The sequence below is a fragment of the Alosa pseudoharengus genome, unplaced genomic scaffold (assembly GCF_046254945.1).
Source record: "Alosa pseudoharengus isolate Yale_2024_CS ecotype anadromous, Long Island Sound unplaced genomic scaffold, YU_APseudo_1.1 YU_APseudo_1.1_scf_18, whole genome shotgun sequence".
Classification (NCBI taxonomy): domain Eukaryota; kingdom Metazoa; phylum Chordata; class Actinopteri; order Clupeiformes; family Clupeidae; genus Alosa; species Alosa pseudoharengus.
In genome coordinates this window covers 17,148,157-17,157,788 of record NW_027468650.1, presented here as the reverse complement: position 1 = coordinate 17,157,788, position 9,632 = coordinate 17,148,157, and the positions used below count along the sequence as shown (strand labels likewise).

General features: G+C 46.5%; 2 protein-coding genes across 2 annotated transcripts in view; one reads left to right on the top strand and one right to left on the bottom strand.

Annotated features, from left to right (window-relative positions):
* LOC143131018 (dihydrolipoyllysine-residue acetyltransferase component of pyruvate dehydrogenase complex-like) overlaps positions 1–4,686 on the top strand; it is a 16,187-nt gene extending 11,501 nt beyond the window's left edge. Inside the window, exons 11-14 of the mRNA XM_076290362.1 lie at positions 1,741–1,859; positions 2,723–2,885; positions 3,097–3,233; positions 3,500–4,686. Coding sequence (XP_076146477.1) covers positions 1,741–1,859; positions 2,723–2,885; positions 3,097–3,233; positions 3,500–3,629 — 549 coding nt within the window. The 3' untranslated portion in view covers positions 3,630–4,686. The remainder of the gene's footprint in view (positions 1–1,740; positions 1,860–2,722; positions 2,886–3,096; positions 3,234–3,499) is intronic.
* Positions 4,687–5,865: 1,179 nt separating this feature from the next.
* Positions 5,866–9,169, bottom strand: pih1d2 (PIH1 domain containing 2). The gene is made up of 5 exons (XM_076291119.1): positions 8,987–9,169; positions 8,678–8,801; positions 7,715–7,966; positions 6,646–6,953; positions 5,866–6,000 (listed from the first exon to the last, which is right to left on the bottom strand). The coding sequence occupies exons 1-5, from the start codon at positions 9,167–9,169 to the stop codon at positions 5,866–5,868; spliced, it is 1,002 nt and encodes a 333-aa protein (XP_076147234.1).
* Between the last annotated feature and the right edge of the window lie 463 nt (positions 9,170–9,632).

Below are 9,632 nucleotides of genomic sequence, written 5' to 3'. Positions count from 1 at the left end.
CATACACACCTCACCTACACAACACACACACACCTCACCCACACAACACACACACCTCACCCGCACAACACACACACGTCACCTGCACAACACACACACACCTCACCTGCCCAATACACACACCTCACCTGCACAACACACACACACACACATACACTCAGCACTACACAACACACACACACCTCACCTACACAACACACACACCTCACCTACACAACACACACACCTCACCTATACAACACACACTTCACATCTACACAACAACACACACCTCACCTACACAACACACACACCTCACCTATACAACACACACTTCACATCTACACAACAACACAACACATCCGTATGGTACTATGTATACATAATACAACACATCTCATCCTTACAACACCACCATACAGCTTCATCAGATGTATACACACAGCACTACTCATGAACACAATAACACAACACATCTCTCATCTGCACCCATCTGTAGATGTCAATATTTACATTACATTTACGTTTGTTTATTTAACTGACGCTTTTATCCAAAGTGACTTACTGAAGGACGAATAATATTCAAGCTGCAGTGCAGAGGAGTCGTTAGGTAGGAATTACTACTGCATCAGTCGATACTCTTACTAGAGAATAAGAGTGCAGACGTTATAAGTATGTGTGTGTGCACTAGTCAAAGTGTTGTAGGAGGAGAAAGTGGTAGAAGAAGGAGGTGGAGGAGGGAAGTACATAGTAAGTGGTGTGTGTGTGTGTGTGTGTGAATAGCCTGTCATTTGTGTGTGTGTGTGTGTGTGTGTAGCCTGTCATTTGTGTGTGTGTGTGTGTGTGTGTGTGTAGCCTGTCATTTGTGTTTGTGTGTGTGTGAGAATAGAAGAGTGAATACCGGTAAGAGTGCAGATGTTATAAGCACAAGTCAAAGTGTGGTAGGAGGAGGAAGTAGTAGAAGGAGGTGGAGGAGGGAAGTGCATAGTAAGTGGTGTGTGAGATGTGTTAGGCAGTGGTAACGTAGTAGTGGTATTAAATACAAAAAGAGATCGCACAATCTGGTAGCTCAGATGCCACAATGATTTAATAGAATAGGAGACAACGTTTCGGCCAAAGTGTGCGATCTGTTTTTAATATTATGTATCCCGTGACTAGCACCTTGTCAAGTTCCTAGATTCAGTGTGCGTTCGCTTTCTCGACACAAAAATGTAGTAGTAGTAGCGAGAAAAGTTGTGGGTTCAATTTCCGGCTTCCACCGTTGTGTCCTTGAGTAAGGCACTTATCCCTGAGTTCCTCTGGGGACAATGGCCCTTGAAATATAATACATATGGAAGTAGCTTTGGATAAAAGCGTCTGCTAAGCGAATAAATGTAAGATGTAAATATTAAGTTGCTAAAAATGTTAGGAGACGAGGTATCCCCGGAAGAGTTGGGTCTTCAAGAGTTTCTTCAAAAGTGTGTTTAGGGGCGTCATGTTCCTTGGAGAAGCGCAGCGGCTGTCAACATTGCATCAACATTGCAGCCTTCACGCTTGATCTCAGGAAGAAGCCAAACATTTACTCGTACGGTACATGCCTTAGGCAAAGACGCAGCTGTAATTCAGGTCACATTCCCACACTTACTCCTCTAATAAAAATGGATGGCTCTCCAGTCTGCACTGATGTTACAGACTCTCCGCAAATGTCTGTGTATCTGAGTTCTGTGTCTATCTGGAGTTGTATATGTGTTTTCTGAATTATGTGTGTGTGTGTGTTCCTAGGAGGTGAAGGCTGACAACATCAAGCTGTCTGTGAATGATTTCATCATCAAGGCTTCAGCTCTGGCCTGCCTGAAGGTGCCCGAGGCCAACTCCTCTTGGATGGACACGGTCATCAGACAGTAAGCTACACTAGCCGGCGTTACGCACATACACGTACACGCTTACACACTTAGACTCGTGCAGCAGCCCTCACACTTACACACTTACACAGATGCAACAGCCGATACGCTACCCTACTCTCACACACTTCCGTTGCGTTCCTGCATGTCAGTGGGTTTTCCCAACGGTCGGGGTTGTGTCCTTTAGTGTATGCCTTGAAGCGTAACCATAATTTGATTGGCTGGGGTCGGTGCCTTGCGTTGCTGTCCGTTGGTGCAGCAAAAGTTGAAAATTTCTCAACTTTTTGATGGAGGAACCACAATACACTTCGGCAACGGATGACGTAAACCCTTGTAAACAAGATGCGTCTCTAGCACTGCATTCAACACAAGCGTGTGTAGGCACCGTTACACACTTGCACTGATGCAGCAGCCATTGCGTTAACACACTTGAACATGTAAACACTTACAGGGAAGCTACACCAGGCACGTAATTGAAGCATTCCGTTCGCAACGCGTAAAATCCATTTTAGACTAATGGTCTATTTTATTCGAACGTACAACCCGCTATCACGTCTGGTGTAGCTAATTCCATTGTTTATAGTGGAAGCTAATTGTTGCAGCAGACGCAACGCGAACGGAACACTTCAGTTACGTGCCTGGTGTAGCTTAGCCCATACATTGATGCATCAGCCGATACACTAACACACTTACACACATACACAGATGTTAACGCCCAGTCATTAATAGATCCAAAGTGTGTTATTGAGGCATTACGACAAATCATCAATGAAATACTCACATAATAAATGGTTCAAATAACGAAATGTTAAATTTCAGTCCGTTTTAGTAATTTTCTGTTTTGTTTTTTTGCGTTTACCCAGGAACCACGTGGTGGACGTTAGTGTAGCAGTTAGCACTCCCAACGGCCTTATCACTCCCATAGTGTTCAACGCACACATCAAAGGGCTGGCGGGCATCAGCAAAGATGTCAGCACACTGGCCACCAAAGCTCGCGATGGCAAACTCCAGCCTCATGAGTTCCAGGTGAGACACATACACACAAACACACACAGGCATGGTCTCACTGAAGAACAGTTCAGACAGGTCAACTCTGAATACAGTTCATGTTCATGCTGTGTTTTTCTGTGGTGATGGGAACTGAGAACAAGCACATATCTCCAATGCCTTAACCCACACACGAGTGTGAGGGTGAAAGCCAGTGTGCCATCTCAGTTTGGGGATTTTTGTGTTTCAGGGGGGCACGTTCACCATCTCCAACCTGGGCATGTTCGGCGTCAAGAACTTCTCGGCCATCATCAACCCCCCCCAGGCCTGCATCCTGGCAGTGGGGGGGTCGGAGAAGAGGCTGCTCCCCGCTGACAACGAGAAAGGGTACGACCCTCCCACACTAACAACAACCACGCAAACACTAATTACTTATGTGTGCTTATCGGTTCCTCCTATGGTCAGTGTTTAACCAGTGGGGAAAAAATACATCGTTTTTTGACGTAAGCCTTGAGCAGTGCCCATTCAAATGTGTTTACTGACCCCACCCCCCGTCCAGTGCTACAGCTGTCTGTACTGTATCTGTATTTGTGTGTGTATGCTGTAAGTAATCTGTTGTGTGTGTGTGTGTGTGTGTGTGTTGTGTGCCTCAGGTTCGACGTAGCCAGCATGATGTCCGTCACGCTCAGCTGTGACCACCGGGTTGTAGACGGAGCCGTGGGTGCTCAGTGGCTCGCCGAGTTCCGCAAGTTCCTGGAGCGGCCAGTCACCATGCTGCTGTGACCTCTCAACTCTGACCCCGAGCAACCTCTGCCCCCTGACCCTCGACCCCTCTCATAGACTCTCTCCCTCTCGGGCAGAGCCGCTCGAACCGCCGCATGGACAGACACTATCCAACGCGCCACATCAGTGTTGTCCACCCACACAACGCACAGAAACAACGCACACACACACTCCCATTCGGTGCGCACATCATCTCAAAACTACAAACACACTCTCTCAAAACACCACACTTGGAACACCAGAGCCCCACATCTAGCAGTGGGAGAGGGGGGGGGGGGCTTTGGGTTCATCCCTGGGGGGGTCATACTGCCACCCCCTCACCCGTAGTCAGTCTGAAAGTAAAGGTCAAGTAGAGCTAGCATTGCAGCCCTATCTCTGATGTTCTGTCCGTCTTCTGTCTCAGTTGTGTTTGAAGTCTGCCTGAGATTTGATTGATCGAAGCTCACGGCAGTGAGGAGTGAGCTCCCGTTCAGCCGTGCCATGTGAATTAGGTCGAGGGGAAGGGAAAGTGTTACTTAAGGGTGGATTCTGATCACACACATTTGTTCCCTCCCCCCGTTTTTCTCTTTGAATTCTCACGCTTTGCTGTTGGTAGCCCAGAGCCCGGGTCACTGTACATATGAAGCTGGAGTCTTTAGTCGGTTTAACGTCACATATGCCCCTCTCTCTGTTCACACCTGGCCAGGTGGCTCCACCCCACATCTGCCGGGAGCACACATCACTCCGCAGAATGTAAACTCCTGTCACACACACTTCCTGCAGGGGCGTGGCACTTTCTAACCGTTGTGGGAGTGGTTATTCCTTCAATGCTGGCAATTATCCTGTTATTTATTTTGACCGCATCGTTTGGATGTTGTCTTAAGGGGAATGTGGACTTAAAAAAGAAACCATTTTGTTGTGTTTAAAGAAAACTTTTTGTTTTGAAAAATCATTGGGAGGTGCTTTTAATCAATGTTATTCTATTACAGATTTCAACTCTATCCCCCAAAAGGTATTTTAATGAAAGGGAACTGGGAGGACTGCAGTATGACATGAAATAAATTCTCTGTGACTTTCACTTCAGGGATTTCTTTGCAGACACAAACTCAAACACTTCACATTTTAGGACAGTGTACACAAAGGGAGCATAGTGTGGGCAAACTCACCATATGTATAATAATAATAATAATAATAATAATTAATAATAATAATAACAACCCTGTGTTCTAAACCTCTCAACCCCTTTGACCACTTCCTGTCTAAGGGTAGAAGGTGTTGCCTCTCCAATACTGCCAAAGCTATAAGACCACAATGTAAATACAATGGCATCATTTCACGTATGTTCTAAATGTTATTTAATTAGAAAACTCAACAAAATTAAAACCCCTTAAACAGTGGGTTACACAAACTGAGTTCAGATTTAGGAGAGCCAAGAGACTTCATTGTGCTCTGTGTGTTTGGAGTTTTGGGCCATAATCACACACACACACACACACACCCACATGCACACTGAGGTGGTGCTTACATCAGGCACCTGTAAACAGTACTGCTTATATTAAGCCCTCCAGTGTGTGTGTGTGTGTGTGTGTTTGTGTCTGTCTGTCTTTGTGTGTCTGTACACATAGCCTGCCCCCATTGTGTCATCTGTATGTGGGACCTGTATGTTAATATATGAAGACTGGGCTTCACCTCTGGAAGGCTGCTGTGTGTTCTTGCTTTTGATTTTGGTTGTTTGTCTCTCGGTTTGTGTGGGTAAGTGAGTGGATGGCAGCACTGGAACCATGGCAACCACCCAGAAAACAAAAGGTGTGTGTGTGTGTGTGTGTGTGTGTGTGTGAGAGTGTGAGTGTGAGTGTGAGTGTGAGTGTGAGTGTGAGTGTGAGTGTGAGTGTGAGTGTGAGTGTGAGTGTGAGTGAGTGTGAGTGTGAGTGTGAGTGTGAGTGTGAGTGTGAGTGTGAGTGTGAGTGTGAGTGTGAGTGTGAGTGTGAGTGTGAGTGTGAGTGTGAGTGTGAGTGTGAGTGTGAGTGTGAGTGCACACACCAAGTGAATCTGGGGCTGTGCAAGTATGTATGTGTGTGGGCCACATCAGAGAGTCCAAAGAAACACAATGTAACCACACATGGTGAGTCTGTCTGTGTGTGTGTATTGGATCACACAGTGAGTGTGCGTGTGTGTTAGAGAACACATGTGAGGGTCAGAATAAATGTTTATGCATTATAGCACAAAGTTGAAGAGTCAGTGTCAGTGTGTGTGTGTGTTACAGCACAGACACAGAGAGAGTTAGTGTGTGTGTCCGCACGTTGAAGGCGCCTGTGGCAGTCTCCTCGTTCACTGTCTTCGGGAGGTTGAGATGGAGATGGTACATGTCCTCTACTTCAAGTAGAACATCATCCTAAACACAGACACACATACAATTTGGGTTACAGTGGTATTAGCCAAACTTTAACACAAAGATACATTATGAGCTCAGTCCTTCTGTACCCATTTAACCAAGAACTCAAACTCACTGAGATCTAATGACACTACACTCTAGAAGGAACCATTCATTATAAATAAGTATAGACACAACACATAGCAAACTGAAAGTGTGACTTATAAAAGCATATGGCCCTGCCTGCTTTACGAACCTGCCTAGCAGCATGTAATGACTGGGCCAGTGGTGTGTTTGTGACACACAGCGGGTGTCTCATCTAATCTAGCGGTCTGTGTGGGCAACATCACTTCTGCAGGCTTGCTGTTGGCATATGGCTTTTATTTAGGCTCAAATAAACTCTTTAAGTCGACCCTGAAAGACTGAATGTCTGCAGTTCAAAATCTCTTGCTCTGGCTAACAGCTCTCAGCTACCTAGCCTTACCATGTGTCCAGTTCAGTATTACACTTGACTCAGTATTACACTAAATACTGCCTCAAAATGTCACCGGCATGACTGACCGACTGACGGTGTGTAGAAACTGAAAATGTCATGAGAGCATGTCTGAGGATGAGGATATCAATTAATGATTATTATTATTGTGATGATGAAGAGTATGGCGCCACCTGTGAGATGCTGAGCTGGCATTCTCTCGCAGAGCGAACCCCGGGGAGTTCTATGGTGAGCTCCAGACTGCTGGGGCGGCCCTGATCGCCCGTGGCAGCCGTGCCCGAGTGCAGTGTGAGCCGGTGGACAGGGCGTCGCAGGAGGGGGCTCTCTGAGCTGGAGATCACCTGGATGAGCCCTGGCCTGGCGGGCTGCCCGCCCCCACCCAGGTCAAGGGTCACCCTCCCTGCGGGGGGGTCATCTGTCCCCTCCAAAGCCACCCCCCCATCCCCACGCAGGGACGAGATCTGCTGCAGGAGAGAAGGGGCTGAAGGAGGGAGAGAGAGAAATAGAGAGAGAGAGAGAGAAAGAAAATTAACTGAAGAACAATTGGAGGTTAGTGTAGGAGCCATTTATGACATTTGTGTTAATTTATTGACTCCTGCTGATGAAAGATGACCATGTGGCCTTGGAACAGAAAGAGTTCAATTGCACACCTGTGCCAATTAGTGGCATATACAGTAGGTAGACAAAGGAGGAATCCTTGAGTTGGTTGGAAAGGTTGGAACTATTTGTTGGAAATGCATGGACGCCAGCAGGCATATGGGTTTTCAATTTATATATGTTTATTTAGCCTGTTTATTTGTTTTAGTGACCGTTTATCGTATTGGAGTTATTGGATGGATTATATAGTTTGTTCTCCATATTTATGTTTTCATTATAAACAAATGCTACTTCTTTGGAATAAAACAAACAATCTACTGAAACCCCTAAGGCATCAACAAGTGACTTACTGGAAGGCACTGCAGCTAGTTTTCATCTGTGCACTGCCTGTGTTCATCACACCTGACAGTAATGTGACACTCTTTGCTTCCATTTGGGAAGTGCTGAACACTTATAATACAGACACTCTCCTCTAACTGGGCCTTATCCAACTATCCCATTCCATTTCTCCTCTGATGTGGGGGCATACACACACACACACACACACACACACACACACACACACACACACACACACACACACTCACTCAGGAGCGTTGGTGGTGCAGCACACTCCTGTGTCCCCTCAGGGCGTCTCCCTCTCACCTGGGCTGGGCTGTGCGGGTGGTGGGACCGGTTGTTGTGGTTGCCGCGGTGACACCAGGCGGTCCTTGACGCCCTGGGTGCTGCCCTTGCAGGCGGTGGTGAGAGTGGTGTAACCTTGGGCCAGACTCAGGCCGTGCTGCTGCTGGGCGAAGCTCACGGCCAGCAGGTGGAGCTGTTCCATCTCCCGTGGGTCCCCATGCGCTCGCACCACCACATCAGGGCTGAAAGCCACATCCAGCACGCTGTACTGCTCTACAGGGCGCCGCCAGGGACAAACAGAGCAAGGGACAGGCAGTGTGTAAGAGATGCAAATAAACAGTTTATGTAAACAGTCTCAACTCAGTGTCTAATTTAACATTTTTCCCCAATGGCCAGTACATGAGATTTGTGCTGCCCCTTTTTATGTTTATCCCAGAAAAGTCACTTTTACACAAAACTGTTAATTTAGATAGATAGATAGATATTTTATTGATCCCCAGGGGAAATTCAAGTGAAAGTGGAAATTAAATTATGACATTGTATGAGCCCCCTCTTTAATTTTGTAGCCTCACACACTTAGCTTCAACCAGTTACTATCACAGGTGAGCTGAGCCAACTGATGGTGACTGGCAGAAAAACCTGGCCGGTGACTGACCAACCAACTCACCCGACACTCTTTTACCTGCCCTAGGCCAGCAGACCATTGCTTATGTTGAACCCTGCTCAATTTGAAGCCACCCCCTGATTCTCCTCATATCTGGGGCCATCCTGTGTTCAACAGTGAGGTGTGTCTTACATGTATTAAAATGTTGAGACAACTCAGGTGACACACACACAAACACACACACACACACACATTAACACACTCAAAACCACTATTCTCTAGGCTGTGTGTGTACTTCTCTTCAGTACTGTCACATATAAAACATGACTATTTCTAATGTCAGGTGTTGGATCTGAGAGAGACTGCTGTGCTGAAGTTACCTTTCCCCTCAGTGTGCGTGTCTAGTCTTCCTCCACACACCGGCACAGGATGCTCAGTGGAGCTGGGAACAGGAACCCTCTTCCAGCTGCACACGTTGATGTACAGGACACCCCGCTTTGGGCCCTGAGACGGACATTACATAAGGTTGGACTACCGTTAGTCATTTAACAACAGCAAAACTATTTTGATACGGACTATGAGGAGGATGTTGGTTCTACTCTGCCGCCTATAACATTATTGCTGTAATTTAGAGAGCTACAACACCATTTCAATCCAAACTGAATCCAACAGGTGGGTAATTGACTTACTAGTATCGCCACTTGAATGCAGGAGTCAGGTTGAGGAGGCGAGTAGAAATCCGCGCCGTCCCGTAGCTGTTTCTCAATAAAGGTCCGATAACTCTCTGGACTGTCCAGAGACATGTCGTCCAAAATGGACCACAACTGGTTCACCTGCTGCAGAACTGGGTTATGGGCCCCTGGGATCTCCATAATCTGAGACTATATTTACTTCCAAGCCTCCTAAACAAGCGAATGTATGATGTGTGAGTAACGTTAACAGAACGTAATTTACAGCAGTTCGTAGAGGGTGCTATGCTAACAACTGCTAACGTTAACCAGCTGCAGTTTGTTTAATCACAACCAGTTACACCTCTTCAGGTGCACCGTTTACTGACATGCCACCTAGAACTTGAATAGACTAAAGCTACAAAAACAAATCTCACCGCCGACTTTCCCTGACAATCAGATAAAAAAAATAGAAGCCTTAACTCAATTTGTATGCAGGTGACTCTCAGGGTTCCTTCTTCCACTTTGTTACCTAGTTGCCATAGCAACAGCTTCTAGCCCCCATGTATCAGCTTCACCCGGCAGAGAGCGCTGTTTTTCACTTATGTTCAGATATCTAACCCATAGAGAGTAACTAACACCTGCTGCAGTGGTTGTCCCCCACAGC

Coding starts and splice junctions, on each gene's coding strand:
- pih1d2 (XM_076291119.1), bottom strand. CDS start 9,169: ATGGAGATCCCAGGGGCCCATAACCCAGTTCTGCAGCAGGTGAACCAG. Junction 8,802..8,986: donor GCATTCAAGTGGCGATACTA/GTAAGTCAATTA, acceptor TGTCCGTCTCAG/GGCCCAAAGCGGGGTGTCCT. Junction 7,967..8,677: donor CACGCACACTGAGGGGAAAG/GTAACTTCAGCA, acceptor GGCGCCCTGTAG/AGCAGTACAGCGTGCTGGAT.